General features: G+C 45.9%; 1 protein-coding gene across 1 annotated transcript in view; it reads right to left on the bottom strand.

Annotated features, from left to right (window-relative positions):
- The window catches only part of cemip (cell migration inducing hyaluronidase 1), a 247262-nt gene that overhangs the window by 60702 nt on the left and 168488 nt on the right, over positions 1 to 18072 (bottom strand). The window contains exon 14 of the mRNA XM_085968878.1: positions 7734 to 7939. Coding sequence (XP_085825004.1) covers positions 7734 to 7939 — 206 coding nt within the window. The remainder of the gene's footprint in view (positions 1 to 7733; positions 7940 to 18072) is intronic.

Below are 18072 nucleotides of genomic sequence, written 5' to 3' on the forward strand. Positions count from 1 at the left end.
CATATACCTGCAATAACAACAGAAAATGCTGGAAAAACTCAGCAGGTCAGGCAACATCCGTGGAGAGAAATTTGAGTTGACGTTTCGGGTCGAACCCTTCTTCAAAACTGGAAAGAAAATAAAATAGATCGAAGGCAGGGCTGCGATCGGACAAAAGAAGTAAAAGAAACAAAAGAAGTAAAAGAGACAATAAAAGATATTCGAAGCTAGACGAGATGGTAATAGGCTGAGATTAGGTGTGAAGTGTACTGGCAGGGCTTTTGCCCCATATCCCTTAATACCTTTTTTTAACAAAAATCTATCAATCTCAGATTTAAAATTAACAATTGACCCAACATCAATTGGCGTTTGAGAATTGTGTACGTGTAGTTATATGCATGCACTGCTCTGATAGGTGTTCTGCTAAGTTATACTGCAGCCAGTGTGAAGCACAGATACTGCAACACTACCTCCTGGAAATGGCTTTACAACCGAACTCAAATTCAGGCCAACGTGGCTGTCGTTGTGCTACTGCTTCCGCCTCGCTGCAAAACAGAAGCCAATTAACTGGCCTATAGGAGTGTAATAAAACATCTACTTTTCAAAACTTTCTCGGCAGGGGTATTTAGGGACAATGGATGTTATAATACCATTGGCCTTTGAAAAGCTCATCAGAAACTGGAGAAGCAGCCCTCAGTGTTGCAGCATCGCCGCTCACTGTTTTGTACCGGCACCAAGTTTCTTCCTTTGAGCTGTTGATAGCTTTGGGCCGCCAACCTTGACTGGATACCACAGCATCTTTGTAAGACCGTACACATGCCTTTTCTGATGAACATGGACAGATTGCAGATGGAGTTTCTGAAGCTATCAGTCTTATAGAGGCAGACTTTGCTGACTGGATTAACATTCTTAGCAACAACTCAGCCTCTAGCTAGCACAGGGCATTGTATGACCCAGCCAAGCACTAGCCAGCTGGATGGTGAGTGTCATTAGCTGAATAAACCCGATACGTTGTCACACAGAGCGGGAGGACATTCTCCAGAGGTGTTTTGTACCTTGTGTGCAGATGTTTGAGCTCCGTCACAGGCAGCTCACAGTTCTAATCTCGGATCAAAAAGTTTAATTTGTTTTAAACTCATCCTACATTAATGTTATAAAAATAAACCAATTCACACATCAGGAGTAATATTAACTCCCTGATAACTACATAGTATTGCATAAAATTTACAGCACAGAAACAGGCCATTCGCCCCAACAGATTCATACCGGTGTTTCTGCTCCACACGAGCCTCCTCCCACTCCTCTTCATCTCACCTCATCAACATATCCTCTCTTCCTTTCTCCCTCATGTGTTTATCCAGCTTCCCCTTAAATGCATCTATGCAAATCGCTTCAACCACTCCCTGTGGTAGCGAGTTCCACATTCTCACCACTCTCTGGGTAAAGAAGTTTCTCCTGAATTCCCTGTTGGATTTATTAGTGACTACCTTATATTTATGGCCTCTAGTTCTGGTCTCGCCCACAAGTGGAAACATCTTCTCTACATCTACCCTATCAAATCCTTTCATAATTTTAAACAACTCAATCAGGCTTCTCTTTTCTAGAGAAAAGAGCCCCAGCTGTTCAATCTTTCCTGATAGGTAATAGCCTCTCCGTTTTGGTATAATTCTAGTAAATCTTTTTGCACCTTCTCCAGTGCCTCTATATCCTTTTTATAATATGGAGACCAGAACGGTGCACAGTGCTCCGAGTATGGTCTAGCCAAGGTTCTATACAAGTTTAATATAACTTCTCTGCTTTTCCATTCTATCCCTCTAGAAATAGAGGGCAGCACGGTGGCATAGTGGTTAGCACTGTTGCCTCACAGCGCCAGAGACCCGGGTTCGAATCCGGCCTCGGGTGACTGTCTGTGTGGAGTTTGCACATTCTCCCCGTGTTTGCGTGGGGTTTCCTCCGGGTGCTCCGGTTTCCTCCCACAGTCCAAAGATGTGCGGGCTAGGTTGATTGGCTATGATAAATTGACCCTTAGTGTTAGGGGGATTAAATACGTGGGGTTACGGGGATCGGGTGGGATATGTGTCGGTGCAGGCTCGATGGGCCGAAATGGCCTCTATCTGCACTGTGGGGTTTCTGTGATTCTGTGAAATAAACCCTGTGCTTTGTTTGCTTTTTATGGCCTTATTAACCTGTGTCGCTACTTTTAGTGATTTGTGTATTTGTACCCCCAGATCCCTCTGTTCCCCTACCCCATTTAGACTATTAATTTCCAAGGAGTATGTGGCCTCCTTATTCTTCCTAACAAAATGTACCACCTTACACTTATCTACATTGAAGTTCATTTGCCAATTACACGCCCATTCTGCAAGTTTATTAATGTCTTCCTATATTTTGTCGCAGTCCTCCTCAGTATTAACTACACCTCCCAATTTGCTATCATCCCCAAATAGTACTTTCAATCCCAAGTCCAAATTGTTTCTGTAAATGGTGAACTACGGTGGCCCCAGCACCAATCCCCGTGGAACACCACTTCCCACCTTCCACCAGTCTGAGTAACTACCCTCAACCCCTACTCTCTGTTTTCTGTTTTGTAGCCAGCTTGCTATCCATTCTGCTACTTCTCCCCTGACTCCACATGCTCTCACCTTAGTCATGAGCAATGTTCTCCCCATATTTTTTTTGGGGTGTGCGGCCCCTTTAATGGGCTGAGCAGACTATTCACAGTTATGCGTGAAATTTGACACATTTAACATTGGAAAAGCCGGTCCTGGGCTGCAGGTGACCGGCAGACAGCTGCACGTGGCCGTGCAGTCTAGAGGGAATGTTGGTCATGAGTCTACTATGTGGTACCTTATTGAAGTCCTTTTGAAAATCCAAATATACTGGGGGAAAAATTCGGTTGCTTTGCACCTCCTGTTGGCGCCCTAAGAGGGTACTAACGGGGCGCAAAGCAACTAGCGCCCGGGCGTGGCGCCGCCAGTGGGAGGTTAGCGGCGGCGCCATGCTGCGCTGATGACATCATCGGCGTGCGCAGCGCCTCGCTCGCACGCCGGCCGCAAGCTTCAGTAGCGCCCCCTGACTTACCGCCGGACGCTATGACCAACGGGGTCAAGGGGGTCTACCTGCAGTTGGGGCGGCGCTATTTAAAGGCAAGGTGCCGGGCGCCTATTTTGTTGCTGGCCGCCTGCCAGCACCTGCCTCCGCTCCCATCCCCGGCCTCCTGACCCGCCCCTCCCGCGGAGTGCCGGCTGCGCTCCGTGAGCCCGGCACTTCTCTCGAGTGCCGGGCTCTTTTGCCGGCACTCCGATCCCTGGTGGCCCAGCTGGCGCTGGCGCTGGCGAAAGTGCTGCCGTGATATTCCCTCGCAGCGCCCCAAGAGGGAGGCAGGGCGCTACCACTCAATTTCGGCAGCGGGGCGCTAATTTTTCCAGGGCGCTAAAAGTAGCACCCCAGTGAAGTTAGTGCCCCAAAGGGGGTGTGACTCAATTTCTCCCCCATTACCTCTATTACATTACCCTTATCTACTCTTTCTGTTACTTCTTCAAAGAATTCAATAAGGTTGGTCAAGCATGACCTTCCCTTTTGAAATCCGTGCTAACTATTGTATTTTAAGTTCCTAGATGTTTTTCTATTACATCTTTGAGTAAGGATTCCATTATCTTTCCTACCACTGACGTTAAAATTAAAAGTAAAATCAACATGCTAATTCTGCTCAGTCAGCCCTCCTTATTCCCCCCCTTCCCAGCTCTTTGTTCTATTGGTCTTTTTTTTAAACTTTGACATTACCTTTTTTCAATCAAATGTAACTGATATAAGAAAACTACTAGGCACTTGGTCTAAGCATTAAACAAAGCTTTAATCAACTGTTTTTCAACATGGAGATCTAGTTGTGTCCTTCAGTAGTTCCTGTTAAAGAACGTCCTGTGCAAGCTGGGCCCGTGCCCGAGTATTTATACTCTCCCTGGACAGCGCCACCCGCAGGCCACTCAGTTGATTCAGGTCAGCAACTAACCTGTTTTCTCTGACTTTTCTTCCACTCAGTTATTTTTCCTTCTCTCCTAGAGGCACTCACTTCCTACTGGGATACGGTTCCCATGGGAGCTGGTGGCTTTCCCGTAACGCAAGTGGCCATTCTTCAAGCTGATTGAATATTGTTCCCAACTTCAGAACAATAGGTTGTTGTGCAACCATGGCAAGGTGACACACCAAGCTCTTTCTCGTCGACTGTCCACACAAACGCACTTTCTGCTAGCAATCACTGGACACCAACCAGGAGTAGGATTCCTACTTGGTTTTTGACCTCCCTGGTTAGGGCTGCCAAGGTTAATTGCTTTAATGCTACGGTGCCCCGACAAAGATCAGATAACTCAACAAAGACCAGTGATTGATTGTGGAACCTTCGTAGTCTACCATTACCCAGTCACCACATCAGGTGGTGTATTTGCTCACTGAAGCATTGAGGAATACATGCCCTAATCATGGTGTGTGGCGGTTGGCAATTGAAGGATCTTTCACCCCTTTCTCTAGTATGCAAACGTCACAGTATCTGTGGAGTTGCTTTTATTTTTAACATAACTTTTGTTTGATTAAGGGTTGGTAAATGCAGTATGATGGACTATAGCAGATATATGTGCACACCCCTGATTTCTCCAGTATTTCCAGTGCTTGCTAAAGCCAGACTCATCTGGTCTGTTGTTACGTTGATGGTTCTGAAGTTGGGAACAATTGCAAAGCCACAAGTGGCAGCAGAACTGATAATCTTTAAGTCATTGGCTGACAAGGTTTTGAGAATGAAAGTGCAATCATTCTTGATTGTTCGTCAGGCATAGAAGGTCAGAGTCCGAGACTGAAGACTCGGACTTGGTGCTGAAAGACTGGGTTAACTAAGGAGTTACAGAAATTAATTTTGGGATGTGGAATTGGGGTTTATTAGGCAGCTGAGAGTCAGGGATAGCGGGAAATTTAATGTTACTCTGGTCAGAGGGAAAACTAATGCAGACGTGTGTCCGGGCAAACCAATTATCCCGTGCGGACAAATCGATGACTTGTGCACTACTTTTCATTCAATGGGTTCACGAGACAGTAATAGTAGGCTCTCAAGTGAATAAGGCCATGGGTTTTATGGCAAGAAGTGTAGAATATAAAAGTATGTAATGGTGAATCTATATAAAACCTCAGTAAGACCACAGCCGGAGTAGTGTGCGCAGTTTTGGGCTCCACACTATAGGAGGTATGTTGAGGCAATAGAGAGGGAACAACACAGATTCACTAAGATGCTGCCTAGTATGAGGAAATACAAAGAAAGACTTGAAAAATTTGAACTGTTTTCATTTCAACAGGGGAGATTATGGGGTAATTTGATAGAGAAATCTAAAATTATGAAGGGATGGGTCGGTTTAGGTAGAAATAGACTTGTTTCGAGTGATTGAAGGGTCTAGAACGAGGGGATACAGATACAAGATGAAATGTAAGAGATTTAGGACAGCGAGCAGGGAACCTTGTTTTTAAACAGAGAGGGTTGCGAGGCTGTGGAGTGCACGACCAGAATTAATGACTGAAACAGAGACCATGGGATGAATTTTCCGGGGTGGTAGCGGGCGCGATCGATGGCGGGTCGGGTGGGAAGGTTGTTATTTTTGACAGCAGGTCAGGAACCCGCAGTCATCTCGCTCGCACGCGCCTTTCCCCCAGGCACGTCTGTCATCGTGGAGCCGACCCAACCAGTAGTGGCGGGGGACCCAATTGAGATCATTATCAGGTAGTTGACAGACACTTAAGAGCCTTTTTTCCCCCCTTACTTTTTAAATTTCCCTGTACGGCCACGGGATTCACGCGGCTCAGGGACCACGTCCGTCAACCTGAGGCAGGAGTTCTGTGGCCATTGCTCCAGCTGATTACTTGACAGCATGGAAAACAAACCAAAATAAAAAACACATCAGCTAACAGATTGATGGAGATTCTGTTCTACTTGAAAAGCTACTGGTAAATATGAATTCAGAAACTCCTGCAGGGATGAGAGTGCTACCCTGGATGGTGAGGGAAATACATTTTTCACTGGCCATTCTCAGCTGTTGCCTTCCAACTCGACAGTAAATTGAAGTGAATTGATTTGCACTATAAAAAATGACATATACCATTTAAATACATTTTTGTGTTGTTTCTGGTCAGGTTTTTCCTCACAGTATACTGTGATTGTCCAGTTTCATTCTCATCACTCATTCCGCTGGTTCAATTTGCTTTCAGTCTCTGAATATGACTAATTTAATTTTTCAGTCTGAATCTTTAGGGTGAATTTCTGCGGAGATTCTCTCACTTGTCCATTGTTAACTTCAATGGAAGAGCTGCAGAAATACCAGCACCACTTACACTGTTTGTCAGGGATTCTGCAGCTCTACTGCTGAACTTGCATAAGATTGTAAATCCACCTTTACAATTATATTTAAAATTTGCTTAATTTCATATATTATCTATACACACACATCTTTTATTTGTACCAGTTACTGATACAAAATTCTACAGATTTGTGACTAAAGCACCAATAACTTCCCAATTAATGTACTTTTTAAATTATGTTCTTGATCATATTTGTAAATGGCATCATATTACTTACTATTATTTAAATATTTCTTTGTCGCTCATATAAAGCTTTTATTATATTATTGTACAGTAAAGATTCACCACCCACTATGTTAGATTAAACTTAAAATTTAATGTGGCCAGCGTCCCTTTAAGGATCCCGGCTGAAAATGCGTCATGAATTACGTTACCAAACCCGTTCCATCTCATTGGGCCAGGTAACATGCTGGGTGGGCTTAATAGGCCCCATTAAGGCAAGTTCATTTTCTGCAGTGGGATGGAGCCAACAGCGGGGTCGTGACCCACCATGGACACCGTCTGCACCAGACCCGTCCAGGTAAGCAAAATTCCGGCCCCGTGTAGCTAGGTGGTCAAATGAAAGGGGGTTAAAGGGATATGGGAATGGGATGGGAACACAGAATTAGGGATACTGCTCGTGTGGAGGATAAACACCAACCCGGACTGCTTGGGTTAAACGGCCTGTTTCCGCGTTGTAATCAGTTTGTCCGATTGTTTGATTTAACTACAAGCTCTAAGTGGTGCCCACCATCCATTGGTGCTTCTTTTGATGGAGAACAAACTTGTTACAGTACGAATGTGGGCAAAGTCAAAGCACCGTCTCTTACAGCAGTAACAAACAGTTTAACTTTGGCATAAAGGCTTGAACATTGCGTAAACCCAAATTCACGCTCCTTTTCATCAAAGCTCTCTTTTTTGCTTCCCCTCCCCAGTGTATTCACCAGTAATCCCTCCTTGCACAAGGGCTTTTATGATTTGTTAATGCTCTGAGACACACATTAATCCAGCTCAATCATTAAGAAACAACTGTTACTTAGTGATGCCATATCATTACATAACAGCAATCAACATCTTGAACTCACCAAAAAATCTGGGATCTAAAATAAAAATCTGAACTCTTGTTTTTCTTACAATAGATATTCGATGGGGTAGAGAAAAGTGAGTTAGGGTTTAACCAAAATATTGTTTTTTTTGTGGAATATTACAGCAGGTAAATGGAAAGGAAATACTAATTATTCTGCTCCCCTCCAAACTGGGTGATGTTACAAACATGATGGAATCTGCCGGTGAGTGTAGCTTCACACTGGGGGTGCGGGATCATGCAATTCCCCCCAGTCCCTATTACACCCCAATAAATATCAGGAAACTGCCAACTGACTTACTTGCAGTCCTGTCTGGGTTTCGGGGTGTAGCCTGGGTACACCCCTTCTGTTATGCTCCTGCACATTCTGCTGTCACGATCTGATGGTAGCAGAGACCCTGCCTTGACTAAGAGTCCGAGGCAGTGATCAAAAGTGTTTCGTTCCTCAGGACCGTCTTCAGTGAAGAAACAATGCCCCAGGGTCTTGTAGCCAATGACATCTTTCACCTAAAGAGAGAAATGAAATTGTTTGAATTGTATTTATGTGGTGGCACATTCACCCCTGCTCCTACCTCCCTCAACTTTCTCTCCACTTACCCAATGCTGGTACCTTACCATTCCTGAAGCAGCCGAACACGTCGGCACTTAGAGGTTTAATTTCCCTGGGGCAGATCAGTACTTAAAGAGGTAATAGAAAATTCTGTCATTACGGTGTTTAAGATAAATAGCACACACAGAAATTTTACACAAATTAGAAGGATTAGAGGGAAGTTGAGGAGAACTTTTTTCACTCAGAGTGGTGGGGTCTGGAAATCACTGCCTGAAAGGGTGGTAGAGGCAGAAACCCTCATCACATTTAAAAAGTACTTGGATATGCACGTGAAGTGCCATAACCTACAGGGAGATGGACCAAGCGCTGGAACGTGGGCTGGATAGCTCTTTTTCGGCTGGCACAGACACAATGGGTCGAATGGCCTTCTTCTATGCCGTAAATGCCGACCATCTTCAAGAAAGGTGACAAATCCGATTGCGGTAATTACAGAGGAGTTTCCCTGTTGTCTGCCACAGGGGAAAGTCATCGCAAGAATCCTCCTCAATTGCCTTCTCCCAGTGGCCGAAGAGCTCCTCCCAGAGTCGCAATGCAGATTCCGCCCACTAAGGGGTAGAATGGACATGATCTTCACTGCACGTCAATTACAAGAGAAATGCAGGGAACAGCACCAACCACTGTACATGGCCGCCTTTGATCTCACAAAGGCCTTCGACACCGTCAACCGTGAGGGATTATGGAGTGTCCTCCTCAAATTTGGCTGCCCTCAAAAGTTTGTCACCATCCTCCGCCTGCTTCATGACGACATGCAAGCCGTGATCCTGACCAACAGTTCCATCACAGATCCAATTCACGTACGAACTGGGATCAAGCAAACCTGTGTCATCGCACCAACGCTCTTCTCGATCTTCCTTGCTGCAATGTTCCATCTCACCCTCAGTAAGCTCCCCACTGGAGTGGAGCTAATTTACAGAACAAACAGGAAACTGTTCAACCTCCGTCGCCTCCAGCCCAGATCCAAGGTCGTCCCATCCTCTATCGTCGAATTACAGTATGCAGATGACGCTTACGCTCACTCGGAGGTCGAACTCCAAACCATCGTCAATACCTTCACCGAAGCATACGAGAGCATGGGCTTAAAACTAAACATCCATAAGACAAAGGTCCTCTACCAACCTACCCCCGCCACACAGTACTGCCCCCCGATTATCAAAATCCACGACAAGGCCTTGGACAACGTGGACCACTTTCCATACCTCGGGAGCCTACTCTCAACAAGGGCAGACGTCGACGACGAAGTCCAACACTGCCTTCAGTGTGCCAGTGCAGCCTTCGGTCGCCTGAGGAAGAGAGTGTTTGAAGACCAGGACCTCAAACCCGGCACTAAGCTCATGGTCTACAGAGCAGCAGTGATACCCGCCCTGCTGTATGCCTCAGAGACATGGACCGTGTACAGCAGGCACCTCAAAGCACTGGACAGGTACCACCAACGCTGCCTCCGCAAGATCCTGCAAATCCACTGGCAGGATAGGCGCACTAACGTCAGTGTTCTTGCTCAGGCCAACATCCCCAGCATCGAAGCTTTGACCACGCTCAATCAGCTCCGATGGACGGGTCACATTGTCCGCATGCCCGATACGAGACTCCCAAAACAAGTGCTCTACTCGGAGCTCCGGCACAGCAAGAGAGCCCCAGGTGGGCAGAGGAAACACTTCAAGGACACCCTCAAAGCCCCCTTGAAAAAGTGCAACATCCCCACCGACACCTGGGAATCCCTGGCCCAAGACCGCACAAAGTGGAGGAGAAGCATCCGGGAAGGCGCCGAACACCTCGAGTCTCTTCGCCGGGAGCAAGCGGAAGCCAAGCGCAGGCAGTGCAAGGAGCGCCCCTTCAACCACCGTCTGCCCCACCTGTGACAGAGACTGTAGGTCCTGCATTGGACTCATCAGTCACCTGCGAACTCATTTTTAATGTGGAAGCAAGACATCCTCGGTTCCGAGGGGCTGCCTAAGAAGGAGAAGAAGAGTGACTACACGTCATTGGCCGTGAAGCACTTTGGGGCATTCAAGGGACGTGAAAAGCACCGTAGATATGCAAGTTCTTTCTTGCTTGCTTGTGTGGTCTCCATTAACTGCGAATCCACTAGCTTTAGTGGGAGTGAGCTGGCCCCTGAGGGCTCACCTGCAGTTACTGTTTTCACACTTGTTAAGCATGTAAATTGTCCGGACTCACTATCGAGTGCAACAATTTCAGATCATGACCTCGGCCCCTATTATATTTTTATATTTTTTATCCACACTTTTGGTTTGTGCCTTTTCCCTTTTTTTCTCTCTCCCCCACATGGCAGCTGTCTCCCACTCTGCCAGCGCATTTCACACTTCATCTAGAGCCATTGTCTGTTTCTTTACCTGTCCTATTACCATCTCGTCTCACCTTGAATATCTCTTAATGTCTCTTCTTTCATCCCCTCCCCCATTTCCCAGCCCCCAAACTGGCCTTTTAATCCGTTTCATTTCCTGCCTTTTTTTCTCAGTCCTGACGAAGGGTTTCGACCCGAAACGTTGACTCTGTTTTTCTCTCCACGGATGTTGCCGGGCCTGCTGAGTTTTTCCAGCATTTTCTGTTGTTATTTCGGATTTCTAGCATCTGCAGTATTTTGCTATCGTAAATTGTCATTTAATTGGTATGAATGTTCATTCAGCTTGGGAGCTCTATTTTATCTTTTTAATCTTGCTAAACTGGCAGCTTTGCACTGATTACCATTCAAAGAGCTGGGGACTTGTAGAAGTGCCTTAAGGCAGTAAATACAGTGATGGGGATAGAGTCATAGAGTTATACAGCATGGATAGAGGCCCTTCGGCCCATCGTGTCCACGCCAACCATCAAGCCCTGTCTAATCTAATCCCATATTCCAGCATTTGGTCCAGCATGTGGAGTTGGGGGATGTCACTGGAGAAACGAGCATGGTTGGCAGATGTAGAGATCCTTGGAGTAACAGAAATAGCAGCACTCACACATTAACAGAGGGGAGTGACAGACTCGTAGGAAGTAGCAGAGTTAGGGAGTGAGAATAGAGAGAAATGCAGAAAGGAAGAGCGCAATTCAGATACAGCAAGACAAGAGTTTAGGGGTTAATGGAGGCTGGGTGGCTCTGGGCCTTGCGGATACGTTATAGGGCCCCTTCTTGATCTTCTCAAGAGATTTCCAAATTTGGCCACTTTCCTCATTGGCACTGTGGGGAAACTAGTTCTGTGCGTTCATGTAGAATCCCAGCGGCTGGAGCTGATAAATCAACAACAATTACCTCAGAAAACCGAGGAGAAAGAGCTCCACAATCGGTAGCAGCATCGTAGCTTCAGCCGTGTCAGCCATGGCTCAGTGGGTAGCACTCTCGCCTCTCTGTCAGAAGGTTGTGGGTTCAAGTCCCACTCCAGAGATTTGAGCACAAAAATCTAGGCTGACGCTCCAGTGCAGTGCTGAGGGAGTGCTGCTCTGTCGGAGGTGCCGACTTTCGGATGAGACGTTAAACCGAGGCCCCGTCTGCTCTCTCAGGTAGACATAAAAGATCCCAGGGCACTATTGCTAAGAAGAGCAGGGGAGTTCTCCCCAGTGTCCTGGCCAATATTTATCCCTCAATCAACATCAGTAAAACAGATTATCTGATCATTATCACATTGCTGTGTGTGGGAGCTTGCAGTGTGCAAATTGGCTGCTGTGTTTCCTACAATACAACATTAAAAAAAAAAGTACTTCATTGGCTGTAAAGCGTTTTAGGACGCCCGGTGGTCGTGAAAGGCGCTATAGAAATGCAAGTCTTTCTTTCTTTCAAATGTGATTAGTAGAAGCAAAAGACTTTTCAGGGCTAGCCTCAAACCTGCACATATTTCCAGATCTGCATTTTCCTCCCCCCCCCCGCCATTAGCTTTATCAGCTGGAGTGTGATTCTTTTTGCGGTTTGCGTCAGCAGTATGGGCCGTGCTGCTATTCCTCTCTTGGCTGGTGTCATGAAATATATCCACAGCCAGTGAACGCATCCTAGCGTAGGGTCTTTCCCTTGAAATGAAAACTGTCAAAGAAACAAAGTTACCCCAACAATCCTCAACCTCGAGCTGACTTGGGTGGATTTCACTTCTAAGATTAAATTGCCGAGGCGAGGGGCAGACGGCAAAGTAATCGTTCAAAACTGAATACCCGTCGGAGTAAACAGATTTTCTGGCAGTACTTCATTATTCTTTTACGTGAATTCATATGTTATTAGATTAAGATTAATGAAAAAAGTACACAAGGTCACTAAGCAGCTAAATGAGCATTTAAAGAAAGAACGACTTGCATTTATATAGCGCCTTTCACAACCTCAGGATGTTCCAGCCAATGAAGTACCTTTGTAGTGTAGTCATTTGTTGTTCAAATATAGTAAAACTAATATATAATATAGCAGCTAATTGGCACTCAGCAAGGTCCCACAAATAGCAATGTGATAATGTCCGGCTAATCTGATTCTTTAAGTGATGTTGGTTGAGGGATAATTATTGATCAGGATGCCAGGGATAACTCCCCTGCTCTTTGTTGAGTAGTGCCATGGGGTCTTTTACATCCCACCTTGAGAGAGCAGACAGCGCCTCAGTTTAACATCTCATCTAAAAGATGGCACCTCTGACAGGCTGCTGTACTGAGGGAGTGCTGCACTAAGAGCGCAACTCTGTGGGGCAGGACTTGAAGCCACAACCTTCTGAATCTGAAGCGAGAGTGCTACCCACTGAGGCAAGGCCGACACTTGTAGGTGGAGAGGAGATAACAGAGCAATCTTTCAAAACTGGATTCCTGTCACAGTAAATGTATTTTTGGACAGTACTTCATTATTTTTTAATGTGAATTCAAATGCTATTAGATTAATGATAAATGTACACGAGCTCCTATGAGGTTTTGGATGGTTAAAAAGTGTAATTTTTTAGTCTTGCTGTTAAAACTGTCTTCAGTTTTTAATTAATTAATAGAGTGGGCAGCAATCTTGTTCCTTCAAGAGCCAAAGCATATAATTCAGGATTCTGCGCTGTGACAAACAGTATTCGAGGAGCAGTCGCTAATCATTAAAAAAATTCACAATATTTAAGACCATTTGTGCCAGTCTTGATTTGCATCCACAGACCCTGGTTTTACAGTGTTATGATAAAGGTCACATTCTAATGACACATCATCACACTGGTCACGGTGCAAACCTGAAGGTGTACATTCCATGTAGCGGCCCCAATCTAAAAAAGAATTTTAGTTTTTCCTGTTGTTTCACCGAGTCACAGACCCAACCTTCGTCTTCTGTCTGTGAGTCACTGGCGCGACATCGATCACCTTCTCTCGCCTTTGAGTCAGAAGGTTGTGGGTTCGAGTCCCACTTCAGAAACTTGAGTACATAATCCAGGCTGACACTCCAGTGCAGTACTGAGGGAGCACTGCTCTATCGGAGGTGCCGTCTTTTAGATGGGACGTTAAACCGAGGCCCCATCTGCTCTCTCAGGTGGACATAAAAGATCTCAACAGTACTATTCAATGAGAAGCAGCAGAGGTCTTCCCGGTGTCCAGGCCAATAGTTATCCCGCAACCAACACCTAAAACAGATTATCTGGCCATTTATTTCATTGCTGTTTGTGGGATCTTGCTGTGCATACGTTGGCTGCCGCGTTTCCTGCATTACAACAGTGGCTACACTTCAAAAATACTTCAATGACTGTGAAGCGCTTTGGGATCTCCTGAAGTCATGAAAGGTGCTGAATAAAATGCAAGTTCTTTATTTCTTTCTATGGGACTTTAGCCTTTCCTTTCTAGATACATCAGGCATTTCAATGTGGCCACTTAGACCGCTCTCCACAAGGAGAACTGGGGTAATTAAAGAGGCAGATCATCAGCTAAACCTCACAACCATCCTCTCGAAATTCAACACCACAGGAAATACACTAGCCTTTAATAAATGATCTAGTTTTGAAAAATACGTAGCTATGTTTTAAACTAAATGCTTAGCATCAAACAGTAGAAAACAGAATTTATTGCACATTAAGGAGTACTTAATAATGCATGAGTGACATACCAGGTCTCCCACATTCAATCTCCGGTTCCTCATTATGCAGGTGTTTGCCAGTGCTTTTAGGATTAATTGAAATTTAATAACCATTTTTAATTAGACATTAGTAATGTAGAGTTCAATAATTTTACACCAATATTTTGTAAGTATTTTCCCCAAAATATTAGTTGATGAAAGTCAATTAAAGTTGGGGTGAGAGCAGGGTAGTGGGTTCTAGCAAAGAGCAATGGGCACAACGGGCTGAACGGCTTCATTCTGTACCGTAAACCTCTCTGGTCCCAAGTTATCAAAGTCATGTTGTGTTGTTAAAAACAATGGTACTATTATTGCGTCAGTGATTGCTATGATTTTACTGGCATTTAAAGTTATGTTTGTCATTGTTTACCTTTCCCTTTCAAGACCACAAATCTTCAGAGAAAAGGCTAAGTAGAGTGAGACTGCAGACTCTGCTGGTGAGCGCACCGATGACTGGTGTAAAATGAATGCAACCTTAAAAGGGTTTGGATGAAGCCAGGTTGGCCAGGAGCCCGTGGGACGGATTCTCCCCTATCTGACTGCATCAATAGCACAATTCAGTCATTGCCACTGAACTACAGTAAAGGGATCTACTTTCTCCATCACAGAAATACTGGATGTCCGTATTTTAATATAAAAATAGTTGAAAAATTCTTAAGCTTTTCTTGAGCCAGAGGAGGTTAAACAGGTCCAAAAATCAGTGGTCTGGCTCGTCAATCCAGGCTACTTTTTTATAGCTTCTAAAATCATTCATTGCAAGTTAAGCAGCTTTTGAATAAACTAAATTAGCATGGCGGAGGTCCTGCTGATATTAACGGCAGGACCTCATTATCATGGCTTTCTTCCGTTTCCCACCCAGCAGCCAGCCAGGTTGACAGGCTGGCTGGTTGCTGGGTGTGAAAGCCAGTGGTAGGGGAGATCGGGGCTTGGTTGGCAGGGGAATCGCTGATCGTGGCAGCAAGGAGAGGCTGCAACCAGCTGAAGGGAGGCCGAAGGTTTCCGTGAGGGGCCGGGGGTGGGGGGGAGGCACTCCTGCTCCTCTTGGCCTCCAAGGAGTGCTGGAAACAGCGCTAACTTGCCGGCAGTTCCTGCCTCCATTTCGCTCCTGGGTTTCCCCAGCCATGAGAAACCCGTCTGGCAGCTGTTAAATTTAAATCAGGCTCCCAATTGCACTGTGAGGGTCTGATTTAAATGTTATAACGAGGTGTCCTGCCTCTTTAAGACGGGACACACGCAAAATGGCAGCAAGCGTGTACGTGGCGGGTTGGGGATGTGTTCCCCAATTTTACATTTTTAACCCCGTCTCGACCTTCTTCCGCCCATGGTGGGTGGGTGGCGGGGGAGCGTGTGGGTTACTATCAAGGCCTAAGAGTCTGTAAGCTTGACAGAACACAAACACCATCTGCTGTGAGTCGGCAGATGGCATCAACCACTAGATTAAATTTAGCTCATACATAATACTACATCCTGTCACACTTAGGTTTTTTAACATGATTTTATTGAGGGACATAAGAATAGTCAAGACAGGAAAAGGCTATTTGCGTCAGCTGTGGCTCAGTGGGCAGCACACTCGCCTCTGAGTCAGAAGGTTGTGGGTTCAAGTCCCACTCCAGATACTTGAGCACATAAATCTAGGCTGACACTCCAGTGCAGTGCTGAGGGAGTGCTGCACTGTCGGAGGTGCCGTCTTTTGGATGTGACGTTTGTTGTGTATGTAATATGTGTACTACTTTGAACCTATGGACAGGACTGCACTACTTGTTGGGCGTAGTGATACGCAGTACCACTCCTGGCCATAGGGGTATAAATAGTACTGTGGGTACTGATCCCCCTCAGTTCCCGCCTGTGGGCATGAAGTAAAGACCTATGTATAGTCCCTACCTCCAACCAGTAAAGACCTGTTTGAGTTATACGTTTAAGTCTTTGTGTTAATTGTTCAATACAATACACATACTTAACACTGGCGACGAGTCGGTTCGAACCCTGCGGCAGTTATTCCACAGCGGCTTCGTCCAAAGACAGGACGTTGAAGAGAGGTTCCAATCCTCAACACCCCACTGAAAACTGAAGGGCAGCAGAAATCCTGACAGCTTCCAGCGACTGGAAGCGACAGGCATTAGGACCCTGAAGCCTCCATAACCTCGTGAGTAAGCCAGAGCCCGGGAGGGCGCGAGCGGGTAAGCCAGAGCCCGGGAGGGAGCGAGCAAGAGCCGCCGAGCGGGTGAGCCAGAGGCCGGGAGCCGCTTCAAGCGGGAGGCGCTTAGCGGGCCAGCGATCGCACCGGTGATAAGGGCTGAGAACCGTTTCGGGCGGGCGGCGCACCAGCGATCGCACAGGAGATAAGAGCCGCAGTCGGGCTGAAAGTCAGCGATGAGAAGCGCGGGAAAACCGCCATTGAAGTGGGCGGGGAGAGCGAGAAGCGCGGGAAAGCCGCCATTTTTCACGGGAAAACCGCTGGGGAAGAAGGCAGAAGCGGGAAAACCGCCATTTTGTGGGCGGAGGACGACGGCAAGAGCGGGAAGCCGCCATCTTGGATAGCAGTAAAAAAAAAAAATCTGAGAAATTGCAAATCTACAATGCCTAAACACGGGAATATTAGCACCTTTGATAGTGACCTCGAAGATTGGGCCATATATGTTGAAAGAGTAAAAAATTATTGTAAGGCCAATAAAATTCGTGACCAAGATAAAGCTCTAACATTATTAAATTTAATGGGTGCGAAGACATACGGGCAATTGAAACACCTGTTATCACCAGATGAACCGGCGGATAAGACGTTCGATGAGATTGTTACTGTCCTGAAAGATCATCTAAACCCCACGCCGCTGATGCTAGCGGAACGATTTAAATTTTACGACAGAAGGCAGCTACAGCATGAAAGCAATGCTGATTATTTGCTGGAATTGCGTAAATTAGCGAAATATTGCCAGTTTGGAACGGGACTGACAGAGGCACTTCGAGACAAATTTGTGTGTGGTTTATTTAAACAGGATACACAAAAGCGACTGCTCGAGGAGAATGAGCTGACGCTTGAGAAGGCGGTCACTATGGCAGCAGCACACGAAGCCGCAGCGAGAGGCACGGCAGTAATGCAGCTACGGTCACCGGAGCTCAGTGCACACAAATTGGGTGTGAGTTCTGGCAAATGTTATCGTTGTGGAAAGACAACGCATGATCAGAACCAGTGTTGGTTTAAAAACCAAGAATGTAGAACTTGTGGTAGGCTTGGACATATAGCTAGAGTATGCAGGTCAGGGAAGAAGACCAGCAACAAGAAGTCACCGCAAGGAAAATACGCAAAGGTACACAAGGTGACCGAACAGGAGTCCGATTCAGACGCTAGCAGTAATGAACTGGCTAGCTTAAGCTGTAATGAACTGGCTAGCTTAAGAGTACTCAACGCTGGTAAGGGTGCAGACCTCCAGACAATTTGGGTCACTCTTCAGATAGAAGGAGTCCAAGTAAAACTGGAATTGGACACTGGATCGGCATTGACGGTCATAAATAAGAAAGATTACGGAAAGTTATTCCAACATATTCCCCTACAGGATACGGGGATTATATTGAAAACATACACGGGGCAAAGAGTGTACCCCATCGGGAAAATAGAGGTTGCAGTGGTCCACAAGGGCGAAGACAGTCAAATAATGGACTTATATGTGATATCTGAAGGAGGTTCTCCACTACTAGGACGGGAGTGGATTAGGAAAATGAATATGGACTGGCATTTCCTACAAACAATAACGAGTGAGAACTCGGTGAAGATAGTCGGCCCAGACTCTGGAACGGATGATGGTAAGCCCAACTCAGGTGCAAAAGACAAAGTTTCAGCACAGAATTCCACTGAGCAACAACAACATAGTTTAACTGTGGATTCTGAGTCTGGCAAGTCTACTGATGTGCCCATTTCTGAGGGACACCGGGCTCGAACTCAACTCCATTTCAAACTACAACAGCAATTAGAACAAATGCTTCGCCGTTGTGAGCAAGAGTTGAATGCAACGA

The sequence above is a fragment of the Somniosus microcephalus genome, chromosome 27 (assembly GCF_052327205.1).
Source record: "Somniosus microcephalus isolate GS21.2 chromosome 27, FLI_Smic_1.0, whole genome shotgun sequence".
Taxonomy (NCBI): Eukaryota; Metazoa; Chordata; class Chondrichthyes; order Squaliformes; family Somniosidae; genus Somniosus; species Somniosus microcephalus.